The sequence below is a fragment of the Equus quagga genome, chromosome 1, assembly GCF_021613505.1.
Source record: "Equus quagga isolate Etosha38 chromosome 1, UCLA_HA_Equagga_1.0, whole genome shotgun sequence".
Taxonomy (NCBI): Eukaryota; Metazoa; Chordata; class Mammalia; order Perissodactyla; family Equidae; genus Equus; species Equus quagga.
Window position 1 is genome coordinate 145,200,122 of NC_060267.1, and position 18,972 is coordinate 145,219,093.

The window sequence follows — 18,972 nt, forward strand, 5'->3', positions numbered from 1 at the left end:
GGGAGAGGTGAAGGTCAGGTCCACAGATGACTTTCTCCCCCTCCCGCCTGCTTGCTCCCCCCATCCCCGAACCCCCAGGTTCTTCTCCAGTCATACTTTATTTTTCAGGCGGATCTGGGGGTGGGTGGTAGGGGGTGCACAGAGGGGGGAACTTTTAGATTGGATTATAGTAAACTGCCTGGGACCGGGCTGCGGTGAGAGCATGCAGGCGGCCTCGGCACTGCCACCTTCTCGCCGGGTGGCCCTCAGGACGCTCGGCGCCGCTCTGGGCCTCAGTCTACCCATCTGTAAAAGGGGGTCGCGGGGGGGGGGGGGGGGCATCTTTACGACCCTGCTCTGCCGGCTTGCAGCGTCGGCGACTTTAGGAAACTGCAGGCGAGGGGACACGGAGGGCAGCGGGCGGTCGAGGCGCCGTCGCGGGGTCAGAGTCTGCGGGGAGGCCCGCGGCGCGGCGCCCGGCCGGGCGGGGGAGGAGGCGGCGCCTCCGGGGCGGGGCTGCGGGCGGCCGGGCAGCCTGGCGGGAGGCCCGGCGTGCGTCAGCGCCGTGAGCCCCGGAGTTTTCCACTGACGAGGAGGGCGGAGCGGCGGGCGGGGCCGGGTGCAGCCAGTCTCCCGCCGCCGCCGCCGCTGCCGGACGCGCAGAGCTGGGGCGGCTGGGCCCACAGCTGCCCGGCCGAGCGGACGCAGGGGCGCGGCGCGAGGGGCGTCCCCGGGCTGGACGAGGGTGGCGTGGCTGTCTTCGGCGAGCGCCCGGATCGCAGGTGAGCGCGGAGGGGCTCCGGCCCGGCCGGATGGCACCTTGGGGAAGGGGCGTCCCGCGCGGGTGGCACTGCTCCTCCGGCCCCTGCCATCTGCCCCTCGCCCCCCGGAGCAGGCGCCGGGGCGGGGACAGCCCAGCCCGGCCCCAGCCTGAGCGCACGGCCGGAGTCCGGGGCTGGGGGCCCGGGAGGCGAGAGTCATAGGTTTTCCGCTCCCCTCCCCCGCCACCGGTCCCCCCGAGAAGTCACGGCTCCCCGAGCTCGGGGCGGGGGGCGGCCGAGCCGAGGTTGCGCGCGGGTGGCGGGGTGACGGGTTGCGCGCGTCCGCGGGTGAGTTTCCTTTTGACCCAGTTGCCTGAGAACTTTTCAGAAGTTCCTCGCGTGGCCGGAGCAGGTGACATTTGTCGCCTTCCTCCTCGGGCTCCCCCCGGGGGCGGGTGCCGGGGCTGCGGCGCGTGCCTGGCGCCCCCGGCTGGCGGGGGTCAGGGAGGGAGTGGAGGGGTGAGCGAGGACTGAGGCTCCGTGAGTCACGGACCCCGGGAGGGAGGGAGGGATTGTGTCGTACGCTCACCTGTTTGTCAGTCACCGTCACACGCGGAGGCCACCGCTGTGAGTCACGGGCGCAGCTACCCCAGCCACCCGCGGGCACACGTAGGTTCTCTCCCACGCACTTCTCCCTTCCCCGGCACGTACTTCCTCCCGGTCCTCAGTTTCCCCTCCCCGGGGGCCCTTCCACAGACACGCACTGTTGAGATGCCCACACGACAGCAGCCGTCACACACTTAGTCACTCCTGCTCCCTGGCATAATCACACACATAGCCCACACTCCTGACACAAGAGGGTCCCTCCCGGGCTCACTGCCCACCCGACACCTCCACTCGGATGTCTCATAGTCCTCTGGAACGGAACTCATCACCTCACCCCCAAATCCTTGACATCACTGCCCTCTTCGGTCTCCACGTCCAGCAGTCTGTTCCCCTTTCTCCTGTGCCCTTGTCCTGTCATCTGTCACCTAGCTCGGGCAGCGCCGTCCAACCGGTCACACCCCCTCCCATCCCCTCCAGTCCCGGTGCTGAGCCATCTTTTTAAAATGCAAATCTGGTATTGTCACTCCCTACTTAAACCCTTGTGTGGCTTCCTGTGCCCTCAGGCTAAAGCCCGCCCTGTCAGCCCTGGCGCCTTTCCCTCCTCCCCACTTTATCTCTCCCCCCTCAAGTCCCTCACACTGCCGTGGCCCCTCTCTGGAACTCTTCCTACATCCTTCCTCGGAGGGACCTGTCTTCACCCCTAGCTGTGCCCCTCCTGCCTCACTCCTCCCACCCTCCATCCGAGCCCTCAACCCTGGTTTGCAACTGATTATACTCCTTTCCACTAAACTCAAAGCTCAAGGGGGCAGCACTAGTGTATGTCTTGCTCCCTGTATGCCCAAGTGCCTGACACAGTGCCTGGCACGTCTTAGGAGCTCAATAAGTATTTGTTGAATGAATGAATGAATGAATGAGAGTGAAGGAGGCCTCACTTACGTGCAGGAAGCAGTCACTGTCAGGTGCAATTTCCCTTCTGCAGGAGCAATTGCCTCACAGAGCCAGCAAACATTTGGCACCTACCCAGTGCCAGGCCCTGGAGGCCAAGGCTGAGGAACTGTCCCCTCCCCCAGGATTCACTTCCACAGGGATGGGTGGGGGAGGGGTGTGTCTGTGCTCTCTGGGTTGCCTAGGCTGTTTTTCCAGCCAATCCCACTGGGGGCTCTTGGTGCTCTGAGATGCCCTCCCCTTCTCCCAGGAAGTAGCTCCTGAGGGCCTTGGGTCACGTGGCCCCAGGTGTTAGAGGGGGAACTGACCCAGTCTGGCCAAGGCCTGGGGCTCTGAGGTTAAAGGATGCATTCTTCAGATTCCTGGAGGAGGACGGAGGCAGCTGAAGGTGTCCCTTCCCCAATGCCAGCCCTGGCTGGGGGGGTCGGGCATTGGGACTGCTGGAGTGCGCAGAGGAGTTGGTGTGACTCTTCAGAGCCCTGGAGATATTCCCCCCTCCCTCCCAAACAGCCTTTGTTTGCTTGGTGTCCAGGGTGAGGTGGCCTTTCCTGGATTCACACCATGTGGCCTGAGTGTGTAGATAGTTGTGGCAAGTAGGGTGGGGAGGCGTCCCCCCTTGTCCTGGGCTGTCAGCGCCTGTGTGTGGTGGCAGGAGGGCAGCCTGATTCTCAGGGCCCAGGCAGATCCCGGAAGAAGCCTGGTTCTCTTTGATTCAGGGCCTGTCTCCGGGGCTCTTCAGGGGTGTGGTATTTCTGTCTGAGCCAGCTCCTGGGAATTGCTTTTCCTTCCTCCAGGACCCTAGGAGGGGGCTGTGCTCGCCCTGGGAACAGTGCCATGGTCGGGATCTTGATTCCTGGGTAGCTGCTGAGGGCCCCTCCCCCACCCTCTGACTCACTGTCTGACACTTTTCTTGGACTCTTTCACTATCTTTCATTCCTTTTCTGACTTGGCCTCTCCTTGTCTCTGGCTGAGTCTTTTTGTCTCATCTCCCGCCTCTGCTTCTCTCAGCCTCTGGATTCCCAGGTGGGACAGCCACGCAGGAGATCCAGGGGCTCTTTCCCTTCCCCCCACCCCAAGGGCATATTAGGGAGGAGATGACTTCTCATTTCATCCCAGGTCTGCAGATCCTGCTAGGGGTTCCTCAGGAGGACCTGCAGCACGGCCCAAGCAAGCCTCCTTGGGTCCCTGTTTTCCTGTCTGCAGCCTTGGAGCTTATCACCCCTCACCTGAAGTTCCCATTCTGTAGACATGCTTGAGGCAGAGCCAGGGTGTCTGGCTGGAACCTGCTTCCTTGACATCTCTTTCTCTCTCTGTTTACTCTTGGGGAGCAGGGAGCCTCCTGAGATGCCTGTAGCCTAAGTTTCCTCCTCCTGCCCGCAGAGCCATCCCTTTCTGGGTACCATTCTTACTTAACCCCTCTGATGCAGGCTAGGGGATGGGCATGTGCTCCCCGCCCCCCACCCCCCAAACTAACTGTGACAGGAACAGGAGAAGATCATGCTGACCAGTGACACCCAGGGACCTCATGTACCTGAATCTTGTCTCTGTTTATACCTGATACACAGCGCCGGCCCGTTTACCACTGCCGGTCCTCAGGTACCTTCTCTATGCCTGACTCTGTTGTAGGCACGGGCACAGTGACAGCCAGGTAGAGGGACCCTCAACCTGGTGTGAGGGAGATGAGCAGTGAGGCTGTTGCAGGATGGGGAGATAAGGGCTGTGATAGGGGAATCCCAGGGTCCATGGAGCCCAGAGAGGCATGTAGTCACTGAGGAGGGCAGGGGGTCTCAGGGAGGCCCTCTTGGAGATGACTTCTAAAGTGAGGTCAGGCTGGGTTCCAGCTTGGGCAAAAGCCAGGAGGTGAGCAGGGCAAGGCCATTAGGGGAACTGCAAGTTCAGCTGGGATATAAAGTGAGAGGAGGGTGGGGAGAGTCTTGCACTATGAGTCTGGAAGGGAGGCAACAGCCAGGCCTGCATTGGCCTTTCCTGGAATTCTAGACTTGATCCTAAAGACAAGCTTCCCCAAGGGGAGCTACGGAGCGCTTCTAAGCGTGGGGGTGGCAGGCTGATCTGATATGTGGTTTAATAAGATCACTCTGGCTGCAGGGAGAGGGCAGGAGCAGAGGCAGGGGACATGGGTAGTAGCAGAGACATAGGATAATGAACTTGTAAAATTGAAGGGGACATACATAGAATGCATGAAGCATATGAATCTTACACAGCTAGATGAATTTTTAGTTTTAGACACCCGTGGAACTACCACCCAGATCAACATGGAACATTTCAAGACTCTCCCAGAAGATTCCCTCATGACTGTCCCCAGTGCATGCCCCAGCTCCGCTACCCCGAACCACTGTTCTGCCTTCTATCATCACTGACTGGGTTCGCCTTTTCCTGAACTTCATTCACATATATTCTGGTTCTGGCTTCTTTCACTCAATGTGATATCAGGCAGGTTCATCTGTGTGCTCATCCTGTTTCTTTCTTTCTTTCTCTTTTTACAGTGCAGAATTACACATTCACTGAGCACTTATCACTAAGAACTTGAGTGTATTGATTCATGTAAACCTCCCAACCCTTTAAGGTTTTCAGACAAAGAATTGGAGATACAGAGAAGTTAAGGAACTTGCCTGGGGTCACCCAGCCGAGCCAGCGTTCAAATGCAGGCAGTCTGGTTCTGGAGTCAAAGTTCTTAACACTGCTGGGTGGCCTCCACGGTGTCTACTGCGTGTGCCTGGCCTTGTGTGCATTAAATGAGCCAATGTGTGCTTCCAGGATGTGGATGTGGGGAGAGGGAGGCGGGAGTGGAGGGTGACTGCAGGTCTGGCTTGAGTAACTGGGTGGGTGGCAGTGCTGTTACTAAGATAGGGAGCACAGGAAGAGGAACAGATGGCACAGGGGGTTGGGGGACAGAGACAAAGGGTTCGATTTGGGGCCTGCGGAATTTTGTTTCTAGGGACAGCCAGGCCGAGATACCAAGTGGGCATTTGGTTTTGGGGGGTGTCAGTCTTGGAGGTGTGATTAGGGCGGCCTTCAGCAGCACCTCATAGACAGCATCCCTAGTTTGGGAAAGGATAGGGTCTCCCAGCAGGACTGTGGTGGGGACAAGATGTGTGGGTGTGTTTTGTCCATGTGAGTTTCTGTGTGCCTGAGTGTCTTGTGGTCTGTATGTGTGTGTGCCTGGCTATGGGTCATGACTTCCCCCAACTCCTGGGAGAGCCTGCAGGTCAGCTGGGAGCTCAGTTGTTTTTGTTTGTGGTTTGACCCTGGGAGGGAGGGAGCCACGCCTGAGAAACCACCCGCTGAGAAGCCCCCCGGAAACACCTGTGCGGCCTCTTCCCCTGGGGCCCAGCGTGGAGGGTTGGCGAGGAGGGAAGCTCTCCTGCCTCTCTGGTGCCTGCCAGGCGAGGCTGTCCCCGGACGGATTTTATCGATTTTATCTAGCAGGTCGGTGACAGCACACCCTCTAGGTCTAGGATGCAGGGACTTCATGGAAGTCATGGCAAAAGGGGTCGTGTTTGGAAAGGACACCTGAGCGGGGAGAGGGCCAGCCTTCTGGTTGGTTTTTCCTGTTCTCTCTCATTTCCTGTGATGGCAGTGGGGGAGGGGCTCCCCAGCACTGGGGCCTCTGCATCGTTTCCCCTTCCTCCTGTGACCTCCTGAGGCCCAGCCTTGAGTGCCAAAGGACACAGGATGCACAGAGAGACAAGGTAGTTGTGCTCAGCCCATAGGACTGAGTTCTTTGGGGATTCCCAAGCAGTGGAAGGGGCTCCTATTTGCTGCAGCATTTAGGGGAAGGAACCCCAAGTTCCCTCCACCCGGATGAGGCCAGCCAGGCTGTGGGAGTCTCTGGTTGTACTCCCGCGGAGGGCTGAGACCCTCAAAGGGGAAACACAGAGAGCCGGGTGTCCTGGGGTGCTCCGAGTCACCGAGCTACAGACAGGAGAGAGTGGGACACTGTCTTGGCTGGTCAGTTTCACTAGAAGTGTTTTTTTTTTTAAGGGTAAAAAATAATTTCCAAAGGAATAACTGCAAACAAACTAGGTTAGATATTGGAATAGAAGGCAGGATGTAGGTGAATTTTTAAGATCAAACAAGAGATGTTAAAGAGACATGAAGCCTGCATGGCTCTGGTCCCACAGTCAGGCCTGGAGGCAGGGGACTTCTCCTGCGGGGCGGGGGTTTCTGAGGGAAAGTCTGAGCAGCTCCATCACAGGAGAAGAGGGGCTCAGGAAAGTCCTGGGTCTGGGAATTGAGGCCAATGTCAAAACCAGCCTGTTTCCCGGAGTGCCCTGGTCAGCCCGGCCCCAGAGGGAGGGCCTGCGGCCCGTATGTGTGTGTGTGTGTGTGTGTGTGTGTGTGTGTGTGTGTGTGTGTGCAGGGTGGTGTGTCTGTGGGTGTGCTGGGGGAGGAGGAGGAGGAGGAAGCAGAGCCACTGTACAAGGGCTGTGCAGGCTGTCGGTGCAGGCGGCCTCACACACACAAAGGCACACAGATGCGAGCCATGTGAATCACCCAGCCAGTGAGTCAGCCCCCAGGATTCCTGTCGGGGAATGAGCGAGGCTGGACTGCAGTCTGTGGGTCCATCTGTCAGTCTGATGTGTGCGTGTGTGAAGGTGGGTGGTAGGAGGTAGTGGGGAAAGGTGCCTGGCGGCGTCTGGGAGGGCTTTTGGGCAGAGGTGGTAGGAGTCTGCAGGCGCCAGGATGAGGGTTTGGACCTTGGTGCTCGCCCTTGTGCACAGAAGCCTCCTGGAGACGTGCCGCCTGCATGTAGAGCTCCGCAGGCCGGGTTGGGAGGACGAAGGGAGGGGACTTCTCAGAGGGTGACTGGGGGAGATGATGGTCATGGCTGAGGGCCCACCTCCTGCCCTCAGGCCTGCCACTTAGAGCTTTCTCCTTCCCCTTCCAGGCTGTCTGTGCCCAGAATCCAGAGCACCCCCTGCACCACCATGACTGGGCTGCTGAAGAGGAAGTTTGACCAGCTGGACGAGGACGACTCCTCTCTCTGCTCCTCCTCCTCCTCTGTGTCCTCCTCGGGCTGCCACTCTCGCTCCTGCTCCCCGAACTCCTCAGTCTCCCCAGCCTGGGACTCGGATGAGGAGGGCCCCTGGGATCAGATGCCCCTGCCTGGCCGTGACTTCTGTGGCCCCCAAAGTTTCACCCGTGAGTCCCCTCTCCCCTGGGGACCCCACCATACCCTTCTTCCTTCCTGAAGATAAATTTGGGGGGCACCCTAACAAATCCATTCCAGCCTCTGGAGGTTGTGTCCCCATGGCTTTAGCTCCCTACTTGGCTTTCCATAATATAGTGGTCACTCAGGAATGCCCACTGTCCAGAGGCACTTGGGCCCGGCTAGACTGACCTTTGCCCTTGGGACTCCCCAGCTCAGAAGACGTGCAGGACAGAGCTCCTCAGAGTGGCCCTCAGGCCTTCCTGCTCTGGCTCCTCCCTTCTGTTCCAGTTTCGTTCTCCAGCTTGTGCTCTGTCCTCCTACCAACTGAACTACTGGAGTCCCACGCCCCACACTTCTCCGCTGCCAGGCCTGTTAAGCCGGTCCCTCTCCTGTCACAATGCTACTCAGCTTTGCCCGAACATAGTGAAAAGGTTTTTTCCCCAGTTATTTTTCAAGCTGGTGTAATTCTGATTCCAAACTGACAAAGATGGCCCCAGAGCAGTGTTTCTCAATCTTATTTTTTATTATCGCTCCCCCCAATGCCAAGGAGCCCTTTTAGACATTATTTTTCCTAATCACCCCAACACAACATTTTCATATCACAGATATGATGTCTATGTATTATGTGTGTGTGTGTATATATATATATATATATGCATTATATATAAAAAAGGAGTATAACTTTTAGCACATAGAATCTAACAGTATGTTGACTAAACTACTCTGGGTTTATTCTGGAAATACAAGGATGGTTTAATGTTATAAAATCCAGTCTTATAGTTTACCAAATGACTGTGTCAGAGGAGGAAAAACATGAGAGCCGCTATAGATGCTGAAAGCATGTTTGATAAAATCTAACATTCCTTCTAGATAAGACCCTTGGTAAGAAAGGAATAAGCAAATTCTATCTTAAATAATGAAAAATATGTGTCTCGACCCAAAAGCTGGCATTCTCATTAATGAGGAAATACTGGAAGCAGGGTCTCTGTGTCAGGAACAAGATGAGGATGCTGTCACCACTCTTAGTAACATTGTTCAGAAGTGCTAGCCATTCAGTTAGCAAGGAGAATAAGAATCCTACGTACTGGATTGGGACAGGCAAAACTGCCATTATTTGCAGATGGCTAACTACCTGGTGAATTTAAAAATATAAACGGAAAACCTTTTAGAAGGGAAATTCCCTCAGGTCTGGGTACAAAATTAATATATTAAGTTGAATTATATGGAATTGCTAATATTCAACAATTTTATGATAATTTTTATGGTTCAACCTAATAAAACGCAATAATATACCAATATATGTATAGACTATACCAATACATAGCCTACTAATCAATATACAATCAATAACTTATAAAGGGAAGGCCTTTCTAAGTCTGATACAAAATGCAGAAGCTATAAAGGAAAAGATCAGTACCTTTTTTTGTGACATCAACCTTAGAAATTATTTTGTAAAATGCCATGAACAAAAATAAAAGACTAAAATATTTGCACAGATAGGTTAGACAAATGATTAATATCTTTAATATTGTATATAAAGAGCTCCTACAAATAAATAAAAACTAGAAAACTATACAAGGAACCTATAAATAGCTAATAAAGATGGGAAAGATGTTTGATCTTACAAATGGCTCTCATTTGGACTGGTAAATAACAGTAAGCTGGTGTTGACATAGGGGTGGTGGTCGATTTTACCAGCTCCAATCCCAGCCAGGCTGGCTCCTAAATTCAGACTTATTCTTTTTGGGGGGTGGGAGGGAAGTGAGGGAGGTGCGAGGAGACACCGTTCAGCATCGTCTTCCTGGAGGTTATGCTGTTCCTCACGGAGAGCTAACGCCCTGCCCCTTCCCTGTCTGCCTTCCAGCCCTGTCCATCCTGAAGCGGGCTCCCCGCAAGCGCCCGGGCCGCGTAGCCTTCGATGGCATCACTGTCTTCTACTTTCCTCGGTGCCAGGGCTTCACCAGCGTGCCCAGCCGTGGCGGCTGCACTCTGGGTATGGCCCCTCACCACAGTGCCTGCCGCCGCTTCTCCTTGGCTGAGTTTACACAGGAGCAAGCCCGCGCCCGGCACGAGAAGCTCCGCCTACGCTTGAAGGAGGAAAAGCTGGAGGTGCTGCAGTGGAAGGTGGGGAGACCCTCTACAAGGTCCATGCCCTTGGGCAGCTTCTGAAGTCCTAGCCTTGAGGGGCGGGGGCTCAGGGGTGGATGCCAGTTTGCTCCTTCTGTATTTGGGGAAAGAGGCCCATGGAGCCAGCGATTGCTTGATCAGGGTCTGTTGCCTGAATTACCTGCAGACAGTGGGGTGTGGAAGGGCTCGAGTTTGCTGCAGGGGCTGGGTCCAAGGTGCCTGAATCTATTTGACCTCACTGGGGAGGGGATGTGGGACTGATGCAGCATTGGGGGTGGGTGTATCTGTCTGGGTTGGGGAGGGGGTTTGTCCCTGAACTGGGAAGTGACATGTACAGGAAATCTCTTTGTAAATGCCCTGAGCGAGGTGTTCTTGGCTATCACTATGGTATCCACAGGGCCCAGCCCAGAGTAAGCACATGGGGAGCGTTTGTCGAGTGACTGATGGCTGTGAGGGCTAAGACCACATGTCTGTGCCTCTCACATCCCTCCTCTCTCCTGTGGATCCAGCTTGCAGAGGCCGGCGTACCTGAGACGGAGGCCAGCCCACCACTTACAGTGGACGCCATTGATGACGCCTCTGTAGAGGAGGATTTGGCAGTGGCCGTGGCAGGTGGCCGGTTGGAGGAAATGACCTTCCTACAGCCCTATCCAGCCCGGCAGCGGCGGGCCCTGCTACGGGCCGCCGGTGTGCGGAGGATCGATCGTGAGGAGAAGCGGGAGCTGCAGGCTCTGCGCCGATCCCGAGAGGATTGTGGCTGTCGCTGCGATAGGGTCTGCGACCCTGAGACCTGCAGCTGCAGCCTAGCAGGCATCAAGTGCCAGGTATAGTGTCCAGACCAGGCTGGGAAGGGAAGCCTGAGCTTGGGGACTTTTGGGGCTCCAGGGCATCCTCACTCATTTCTCTGCTTTCTCTGCAGATGGACCACACAGCATTCCCCTGTGGCTGCTGCAGGGAGGGCTGTGAGAACCCCAAGGGCCGTGTGGAATTTAATCAGGCACGAGTTCAGACCCATTTCATCCACACGCTTACCCGTCTGCAGCTGGAGCAGGGGGCTGAGAGCCTTGGGGAGCTGGAGGCCCCTGCCCCGGGGGGCCCACCTAGCCCTGATGAGCCTGTCTTGGCCCCCACTTTCCCACTGGCCAAGCCCCCTGTGAGCAGCGAGCTAGGAGACAACAGCTGCAGCAGCGACATGACCGACTCCTCCACAGCATCAGGCACCAGCGAGGCTCCTGACGGCCCCACCCACCCGGCCCTGCCTGGCCCTGGCTTCCCGCCTAGCGTGGATGATGACAGCTTGGCTCGAATCCTGAGTTTCAGTGACTCTGACCTGGGTGGAGAGGAGGAGGAGGAAGAGGAAGGGGGAGTGGGGAGCCTCGACAACCTCAGCTGCTTCCACCCGGCTGACATCTTTGGTACTGGTGACCCTGGTGGCCTGGCCAGCTGGACCCACAGCTGTTACAGTTCTAGCCTCACATCAAGCATCCTGGATGAAAACGCCAACCTGGATGCCAGCTGCTTCCTAAACAGTGGCCTTGAAGGATTGGGAGAAGGCAGCCTCCCTGGCACCTCAGGGCTGCCCAGCACGGACGCCGGCCAGAGCAGCTCAGTAGACCTCAGCTTGTCTTCCTGCGACTCCTTTGAACTGCTCCAGGCCCTGCCAGACTATAGTCTGGGGCCTTACTCCACCTCCCGGAAGGTGTCTGACAGCCTGGACAACCTTGAGGCACCCCATTTCCTCTTGCCTGCCTTTTCTCCGCCTGGGGATGCCAGCACTTGCTTCCTGGAGTCCATCATGGGCTTGTCCGAGCCAGCTGCCGAGGCCCTGGCTCCCTTCACGGACAGCCAGTTGTTTGAGGACGCTGCCCCAGCATCTCTGGTAGAGCCGGTGCCCGTGTGAGGACTAAGGTGCCTTTACCTGGCCCCAAGAGCCCTGTTGCTGCTTTGTTGTAATTTGGGGGCTCCCGAGGTCTATTATGTAATGGTTTCCCGTGGGCTGGCTCACCCACACGGGCACTCCTGATTTTCGTGCAACACTCTGGATTGATTTATTTATTTTTGTCACTTTCTGTGCTGAAGAGAGGGTAGGGAGGGGGCTTCCCCTCTCGGCCGCCCAGCCCCCGCACCACTCCTCCCCCCAACTCGGTGCCCACACAGTCTCTTCCGCTTCTGCAGTGCTGTGCCAGGAAGAGGAGGAACCATGGCTCCCCTGGAGCTTTGCAGACCCCTTGTCGGTTTTGTATGATGTTCTTCAGCCCAAAGACAGCAAGACAGGGCTGAAATCAGCCACTTCTTACTGCTTCTCCTGCCACCCTGAGCCCTAGACCCTTGGGTGGCTGAATCCTCTGGACTGTGAAGACTATAATTTATTTCCATAATTTATTTGGAGACTAAGTGGCTTAGGCGTCTCCTGTCTGGCTGGTGGGCAGTGCTGGGGGTTGGGTGGGGCAGAGACCCCTCCGAGTCCCTTTTGCCTTGTAGTCCTGCCCTGTCTGGTGTAGACCAGGTGTGGATCTGAGCCCTAAGTCTACTATGGCAGCTGCTTGGCTCCAGATGGCTGAGCAGGCAGGGGCTGGCCTGGGACAGCATCTGGGCAGGGGGAGGGGCTGGGCTGACCAACCATGACCAAAACCCTGTGCTGCCCCATGCAGCCCCCTCTGCTTCCTGTCCTCTGCCCCATCTCCCCTGCTCCCAAAAGTTACAGCCTTTATTCCAGGCCCATGAATATAGGAGGGGGAAGCAGGAAGCCTAGAGAGGGCCAGGGACCAGGGCCCGCAGCATGCCCCTGACTACTATCTCAGGGCTTTCTGGGCACTGCACTCCAGCCTGGTCCACCTGCCCATGCCCTAAGGCCAGCTGGCCAGGGACGAGGGGTGGCTTCTTATGGCTTTTATGCCTTTTGTTTGCTGATACTGAATTCTGCATCATAATTTCTATATTGTCCCTGAGTATTAGAACTATAATTTATTCATTTTTCTCTGTGTCTGTGCCAAGAAGCCCAGGCTCTGGGCCTGCCCTCTTGCCCAGGAGGCCTTGCCAGCCTGCGTGCTTGTGGGAACACTTTGTACCTGAGCTTACAGGTACCAATAAAGAGGCTCTATTTTTAACAGTGTGGTCTGCGTTTGTGAAACAGGGAGCATGGGTCCACCCTCTGGAGGCAGTGGGAGGGAGGGGGAGACAGGCCCTGCAGGGCAGTGTGGACACAGGCTGTGTTAGGGATGGGAGTGGGGAACACAACACATTGGGCCTCCTTCCACGCAGGCCAAGCAACTTGGAGACAGGAAGCCAGCTAAGAGGCCGGCCAGGCAGAGGGAGCAGTTTTCCCCCTGGATGACCCCATCTCTCTCCAGTGGTCACCTGGGGTGGCCGTGGGGAGCAGCAGCAGGGCAGTCTTCTGAGATGGGGCTGTCTGCTTGGGATGGGAAAGGGCACACTCCTTCCCATTCACCCACCCTGAGCTGGGTAGGGGTGGGCAGTGGGATGTGGCTGGTGGAGGCCTAGCGTGGGGCTGAGCAGCTGAGGTCCCTGGGGACTTCAGCACCAGAAGCTGCAGAACCTTATCCATCTGCACCAGCCAGACCTGTCTGACCTGTCCCCGGCAGCCTGGGCTGCAGGCCAGAGGAGCAGGCTGCACCTTGCCCTTGGGAGCCCCAGTCTAGGGGCCCGAGGAGCAAGGTCGACCTCCCTGTTAGGAGTAATGATTTACACAAGTGCTGGTGAGGGGGACCAAAAGAAGGAGACCTGACTTGGGTGTCCTTTTCTTGCTCTGATTCTCTGCCTCCGTCGATCTGTGCTGGGCTCCCCTTATTTTATCTTGATGGCTTACAGTTTAAGAGCATGGGCCCGGAGTGCCGTGTTCAAATCTCAGCTTTTCTATACCTAATGAGGTGACTTCCTCTCTGCCTGGGTGTCCTCAATACTGTGCAAATTATAACAGTGCTCACCTTATAAGCTTGTCCAGCTCACATATACACAGCGCTTACAAAAATGCCTGGAACATGCAGCCTCATGTGCATGTTTGTGACTTTCATTTTGTTTTCACGTTTCTGCCTCTATTTCTGTATGTTTTATCCTCCCTTTTTTGCTTGTTCTGTCACCCTTTAAGTATCTGTCTCTTGTCTCCAAACATGCATGGACATGGCCACATAGCCATATCGTCAGTAGCCATTAGAGGACTCATGGCTTGGAGTCTAGCCTATGGGGGGGCGGCCTGTAACCAGCGTAGGCAAGGACAGCCAGGTCTTAGGCTTCTCAGGATGGAGTATCTGGGTACATTCAGTTGTCCTGTCTCCCTTCTCACTGGTCCTTGGGAAGCCTCTTGTAGAAATTGCTTCAGTAAGCAGGATCCAAAGCCAGGCTCTGAGGCTCTGCTTTGACTGGCCTGGGGGTCTGGGTGCCAGTCCCCAGCAGCTCCGAGACCCTGGGTGGAAGCCCCTGCAGGCGATACCCCATGGACACAGCCCAGGCTGGACTGAGGCTGTACACTCCCCATCTAGAGCCACAGGGTCACTTCTCAGCTTTTTTTTTTTTTTTTTAGATAATTGAAGACAACTTAGGTTTTACAGCAATAAAAACGTGATTAATGGACAATCCTTTATAGCATCATTCTCCAGACAGACAGACCCGCCTCAACACAACCTGCCCCAAGACACTGGGCTGCAAAGCAGCTAATAGCAAAGTGGACTGGTTCCCCATACGAATGATGGGAGTAACCTGGTGAAAGGTTCCAGATCATTGACTCAGACCATGCACAGGATCAGCAGTATGTTATAAAAACAAGGCTTGGCAACCACCAAGGACAACTCGGGCTGTTCTAAAAGGGACCCTTACCTGTTCCCTGGTCCCAAATCTTGGTCACTGGACAACTTCTCTTGAGACCTTTGCCATAGCTGCATTCTCCTCCTCCTAAGTATTTTACTTTATATCAATTCTATCAATATGCTTAAAAGTTAGAAGCATTCTGTGTAATAGCACCCACAAATTCATGAGTTTGTTGAGCTATTTTTATTATATAAAAATTATATTTAAACACATAGTTATTAAACTTTCAAATGTTTGCTGTCTGTCATTGGCAGGGATTTGTGCTATGATTTGAGAACACAGATCTAGTCTAATTTCCTGCCACAGATGGGGACACTGAGACCCAGAGAGGGGAAGGGTCTTGGGAAGATCTCACGGGAAGATTCTAGGCCTCCTAACTCCCGGCTCAGAGTTCCTTCCCCTGAGGTCAGACTGGCCCATTACTGCCATCCTGAAAAACAGGAAGAGAGGTACTGGGAGCACAGCAAAGGTGACCTCTTCACCCTCTTGCCAGTTACAACACTCATCCAAACAGGGACCACTGCTTTCATCCCCTTAAGTGTTAAGAAGGTTTCTGGAGGATGAATTAGTTGGTCGGTGTCTTTTACAAAAACTAAAGTGGGAACTATTTTTCTTGGGAGGTATTTCCCTGCACCAGGCCAGGGTAATCAGGTTTGTCCCAAACCAGTGAGGACCAGCAGAGGCCAACTGAAGACATGAGGAGGAGGAGACAGGATGTATGGACAGAGTGGGCCAATGGCCCTTCCGACCTACAGGATGACGGCCTCGCTCACACAGCCTCAGCCTGGGGGCCTTCTGCAGCTGGTCCTCCCATCTGGGCCCACTGCCAGGGAGGACGCAGAGGGCAGCATGGCAGGGAGGAGCAGCTGCTGCTTTAGCTCCAGCATTCCGGGGACCAGACAGGAGAGAGGAGGCATTTATGGGCTGACAAAACAATATCAAAATAGCTGTAGGGTATTTTTTAACCACCTCTTGGTTCCCCTCTTCCTCTTCACGAGTCTGAGATAAAAGTGGGGTCCATTAGAAGGTGCCCAATGAACCCAGCAAAAGCTAAGCTGGATGATGTCTTTCTTCCTCAGAGCAAAACTGCTTCTTGTGCCTTAACAACATTAAGAGTTGGGATGCCCCTTAGAGAAGATGAGGCACGATTCAAATAAACAACACACACTAGAGAAGTGGGGAAGAATATGTCATTTTCTGAACCTCTTCTCCACTGACCCACTTCCTACACCCTCCATGAAACTTCTGTCGGTTGATGGCTTCCACCCACACTGGCTCCCACTGACGACAGCTAGGGCCTCAAAGATCCTTGGGCCTTTTCCAAAATTTCTTCTCTGATTTTGGGGTAGTTGGGGTGCTCCCTGAGGACCTGGGACAGAGCAAGAAAAGGTGTGAAACATCAGGCCAGGCTCCCTGCCACTGCCCCAGGCCACTGCCCCAAGCCCTGCCAGTGTTGGTGGCTTACATTGTGGCAGACTTCGATGGCCTCCACGTATCTCTTATCCTTCAAGTAGTTGAAAGCGAGTTTAAAGCCTGTCCAGGAGTAGGGAGAATACAGATGGTGGGTGGCACCCTGATGATCTGAGAACCCCTCTGAATCCCACAGCAGCCAGAATCCAGGCCTTGAGTTCTGGGGTCAGGCTGGTGGTCCTCCTGCCCAGCTCCCTGGCCCACCCACGTGCACCTTGGCTGGCTGCCTTACCAATGGCAGGGTTGGCTTGATGACTGTACTTCCAGGCCAGCTCGTAGTTGTTGGCTGCGTCCTTGTAGGACTGCTCCTTCTCCATGATGAAGCCCATGTACTCGTAGGCCTTGCAGCAGGACTGCAGGGAAAGCTAGTCAGAGCCTCTGCGGAGGGGAAGCCGCAACGGGTCCCAGCGGCGGGTGGAACCAGCCGAGGTGGGAGGAGCCGGGGCAAAGGACGGCTGTGAGCTTCATTAACTCAAACCACTCAGGGACTCCAGCAGCACCCCCACCTCTGCGAGGGGTGAACTGTGCACCCTCTTCTCAGCTATTCCGAGGCTGGCAGGACCCCTTCCCCGGCAGGCCTCCTGCTAAGACCTGCAAACGCCCCTCCTGGCCCGACCAACCCCTACACGCCCGTCGACCTCATGAACCCTTCCCATCTCTCTTCTCCATCCCGTGATCTCCGCTCGGGGCTGCCCGAACCTGCCCACCTCTTCCTCTAGCCTTTGCCCCGTCTCCCGGGTTCTCCGTTCCCATCCTGCTGTGTGGTCCATGTGCCCCTTCTTGTCCCGCCTCGTCTCATCACGTTCCTTCCCCGCACCCCTGCGCCCTGAAGACCCCGCTTCCCCGCGCCTCGGCCGCGCTGTCGGCAGTGCGCCCCCTCGCCTTGTTGTATTGCACGCAGCGCCGCAGCAGCTCCGAAGCGAGGTCGAACTTGCTGCCCTGGCAGTAGATGTCGGCCAGCAGGAGCCAGCTCTTCTCCAGGTCCTCGGCCTCGGCCAGCGCCCACGGGGCCTTGGCCAGGCGCTTCAACTGCGTGCGCGCCTTGGGGACCTGCTTCAGCAGCATGTAGGCCTGTGCCATGGCCAGCAGGGCGGGGACGCTGTCCTTCTGCGCACCGGGGAGGGGGAGCAGGCGTCGTCGCTCGGCCCTTGGCCTGGCCCCGCCGCCCCGCCCGCCCCCGCCCCGCTGGCGCACCTCGGCCTGCGCCATCTCGATGAAGGTGCTCAGCGCCGCCTCCACGTTGGCCTTCTCCCTGGTGGCCAGCAGGCAGAGGCTCTTCAGCAGCCTCAGCTGGGTCTGGCCCCAGGCCGAGCGCGGGTAGAACTCGCGCAGCAGCTTCTCGGCCGTGCGCACGCCGTGCTGCTCCGACTCCTTCCTGTCGGGGGCGCTGCGGGCGTGGGAGGCCGAAGCAGAGGCCGCAGGCCTGCCCGTGTGGCCCTCCCCTGGCCTGGACCTAGAGGCCGCAGGCTCTCCCCGCCTTCCCGGGGTCCCACCCCTGCCCCGCAGGTCAGCCTGGCCCTTACTTGCTCTCAGCCACCAGGTTCTCCAAAGCCTCTCCGCCCACGATCTCACTGTCTGGGTTCAGACAGATCTGCACCATGTAGTAGGTGGCTCTCTGGCCCCACATGCTGTCCTTGCGTGCTTTGTTTAGGAACTTCAGGGCTTCGTTGGGCTGCCCTATGTGCCTGTAGAGGAAGAGAGAGACACCAAGAATCAGAGAGGGAAACCGAGGCCTGGGAGTGCAGGGACACACAGGGGCCACTGCATGTACCTGCACAGAGCAGGGGCTGGATTGCTGGCCTCTGGGCTCCCTGATCTAGAAGGTGAATTTCTGCTTCCCTAGTGCTGAGCAAAAGCCCAGCGTGTCTCTTAGAGACAGCCTCCTGTACTTAGTTGCCCCGACACCCCCACCCCCACCTCACCAGCAGTAGATGCCTCTGCAGTAGTTGAACCCTGGCTCCAAAGGCACGCGGCTGGACATCTTCTTGGCCAATTCAAAGTAGGCAGGGGCATCTTCAAGTTTGCCACTTCTTCGTAGCAGATCGATTAGTTTATTCAATATGGGAAAATTATCTAAAATAAAAGAGCAGAAATCTCCAGGCTGTGATAACCAACAGCTGTATCAGGTGGGGTGCTGTGGCCTGGCAGGGAGAAGCAGAGAGGACCAGGAGACGCGACCCATTTGGGCTGAGCAGGGACATCGCGGTGGTTCTAGCGTCTCCACTGGTCTCCCATATTGAGAGAATAATAATGCTTAAAAGTAGTAATAATAGCAGCTAACACTTATATACCACTTATATTGTAGTTGGCATTAAGTGCTTTACCTATATGTTAACTACTCAATGAAGTAGGTATTCTTATTGTTCCCATTTTACAGATGAAGAAACTGAGACACAAAAGTTATCTGCCAAAGGTTACACAGCTGGTAAGTGGAAGACCAGGATTGAAACCTTGGCAGTCTGGCTCCAGGACCCACACTCCTAACAGCTGTGATCTGCTGGGCCTCTCAATGGACTCTGCTCTGGGCCTGCTGGGGCTCTAGCCTGAGCCTCCTGCCAGGCCCCTTCTCCAGCAAGAAGGGGTGGTTTTATGCTGCAGTGTGAATGGAGCTACATATTAGGAGACAATTTTGAGCCACCTCCAGTTGGCTGTGACCTCAGAAGGGGACTTATGTTGAGCCCCACTGTCTGTGATTTGGAGACAGACAGGCTGTCCCGGGTCCCGTGCCAAGCATTGCCCTGCCTAAGACCAGGAATTGGCCCCTTGGACTCAGAAAGGCCAGCACGTTCCATCGGGGCTTTATCAGTTTCCTGCCTCTCTGGGAACAATCAGAGAGGAAGGGGCTTTCTCTGCTCAGTCAGGAAGGAGGGGAGAGGGCCCACCCTTCTTGGGGAGAGCAGCCCTTGCTGGGTGGGAACTGAGAAAGGCGGTCTCACTGGGCGGTCGCCAGGCAGGCAGTTAGTTACCTGGCGCTTTCTCTAGGACTTGGTGGTAGAGATTGATGGCGGCTTCATATTTCTGTTTTCTAAACATCAGGTCAGCCATCATCTATCAGAAAACACACAAGGCTCCGGAATTCCTGACAGCAGC

The 18,972-nt window shown here is 56.0% G+C and overlaps 2 protein-coding genes across 7 annotated transcripts in view; one reads left to right on the forward strand and one right to left on the reverse strand.

Annotated features, from left to right (window-relative positions):
• Window positions 1-580: 580 nt before the first annotated feature.
• On the forward strand, window positions 581-12,698 carry CSRNP1 (cysteine and serine rich nuclear protein 1). 2 transcript variants are annotated; one of them, XM_046662773.1, is made up of 6 exons: window positions 678-761; window positions 1,341-1,409; window positions 7,201-7,454; window positions 9,329-9,588; window positions 10,101-10,415; window positions 10,511-12,698. In XM_046662773.1, exons 3-6 carry the CDS (start codon window positions 7,241-7,243, stop codon window positions 11,489-11,491), a joined length of 1,770 nt encoding a protein of 589 aa, XP_046518729.1. In that variant the 5' UTR covers window positions 678-761; window positions 1,341-1,409; window positions 7,201-7,240; the 3' UTR covers window positions 11,492-12,698. The 2 variants fall into 2 exon arrangements, with proteins under 2 accessions (XP_046518735.1, XP_046518729.1); XM_046662779.1 differs by lacking the exon at window positions 1,341-1,409 and having other exon boundaries at window positions 581-761.
• Window positions 12,699-14,576: 1,878 nt separating this feature from the next.
• Window positions 14,577-18,972, reverse strand: part of TTC21A (tetratricopeptide repeat domain 21A) — a 32,955-nt gene continuing 28,559 nt past the window's right edge. For 2 of the 5 annotated variants that reach the window (XM_046662740.1, XM_046662726.1), the window contains exons 22-29: window positions 18,849-18,930; window positions 17,805-17,955; window positions 17,406-17,567; window positions 17,077-17,269; window positions 16,765-16,989; window positions 16,115-16,235; window positions 15,878-15,945; window positions 15,589-15,781 (exon numbers count right to left, since the gene is read on the reverse strand). In XM_046662740.1, coding sequence (XP_046518696.1) covers window positions 15,704-15,781; window positions 15,878-15,945; window positions 16,115-16,235; window positions 16,765-16,989; window positions 17,077-17,269; window positions 17,406-17,567; window positions 17,805-17,955; window positions 18,849-18,930 — 1,080 coding nt within the window. In that variant the 3' untranslated portion in view covers window positions 15,589-15,703. Of the gene's footprint in view, window positions 14,843-15,588; window positions 15,782-15,877; window positions 15,946-16,114; window positions 16,236-16,589; window positions 16,990-17,076; window positions 17,270-17,405; window positions 17,568-17,804; window positions 17,956-18,848; window positions 18,931-18,972 lie in introns of those variants that run through there. The other 3 variants (XR_006888759.1, XM_046662751.1, XR_006888760.1) reach the window with 3 other exon arrangements.